This window comes from Nanorana parkeri, unplaced genomic scaffold (genome assembly GCF_000935625.1).
Source record: "Nanorana parkeri isolate BGI_ZX_2015 unplaced genomic scaffold, ASM93562v1 scaffold215, whole genome shotgun sequence".
Taxonomy (NCBI): domain Eukaryota; kingdom Metazoa; phylum Chordata; class Amphibia; order Anura; family Dicroglossidae; genus Nanorana; species Nanorana parkeri.
The window spans coordinates 980,767-981,717 of NW_017306483.1; the positions used below are offsets into that span (position 1 = coordinate 980,767).

Sequence of the window (951 nt, forward strand, 5' to 3'; positions counted from 1 at the left end):
ATAAAGCTGAAATTGAATATATGTACAGTCATTTGTTATTTAATGAAATGTAAGGTCCGCTTTAAACTTTGCCCATTGACATTCCTGACTCCGTGCCCTCTATGTGAAGTGTTGACCTATCATTCTATCCGCTGTCTTTTACATCGTTCTGTAACATTTTACCAAAATGGAATTTCTGTTTTTCGAGCCTACATTTGCACAGGCCGTGTTGCGGAATGGCATTGCCTATGCTTTCTTTGCATGATGGCAATAGTAGGGATGATCCAGCTCCGTGCTGCTCTTCCTATAGTGGTAGCAGTGAAGTTCCTCTTGTGTTCTCCTTCGTTGACCGAATTCATCTGTTTGAGGCAGCAAATGTTTTTGTTTTTATTATTGCAGGTTTTGTTTTGAAATGGTTTTTGCTCTCTCTCCTCTTCCTCTAGACGGGTCCTTCCTCCTGGTGTCTCCGGTATGGGGGGTGTTCCCTGGCCAACGATGACAATAAAATGATGGTAGAAGGGGGATCAATATCCACCGCCAGGTTCTTTTCCTGTGCGCTCATTTGAGATTTCGGTAAAAGTCTCAAGCATCATCCCTCGGACTTTGTCGGCAAGTTCAGGAACGTCGTCGGCACACAGGCCTTTGGTGGACACGCCCGGGAGGATCTGCACTGCACACTTCCCTGAAAGACAAGATGAAGAAAGATACAAAATAAGGAGGACGCAGCATTGCATGGGATGATAGACTTTGACACCACTGTCTCAGGTTTATGAAAATAGCTGTAAACCCGAACTGAACGACAATTACCTAAAGCAGGAGGTAAGCAAACCCCAGCCCTCCAATTGGGGTGCAACTACAAATCCCATAAGACATTGCAAGACTGATAGCCACAGGCAGGGCCGGATTTACTCTCTCTGCTGCCCCAGGCCAGGTTCTTCAATGCACACCCCCCCCCCCCCCCCCTGGAACAGC

At 46.7% G+C, this 951-nt stretch overlaps 1 protein-coding gene across 1 annotated transcript in view; it reads right to left on the minus strand.

Moving 5' to 3' along the window:
• Positions 1-377: 377 nt before the first annotated feature.
• The window catches only part of AGPAT1 (1-acylglycerol-3-phosphate O-acyltransferase 1), a 43,781-nt gene continuing 43,207 nt past the window's right edge, over positions 378-951 (minus strand). Inside the window, exon 8 of the mRNA XM_018555864.1 lies at positions 378-661. Within this exon, the coding sequence (XP_018411366.1) occupies positions 504-661 (158 nt within the window). The 3' untranslated portion in view covers positions 378-503. The remainder of the gene's footprint in view (positions 662-951) is intronic.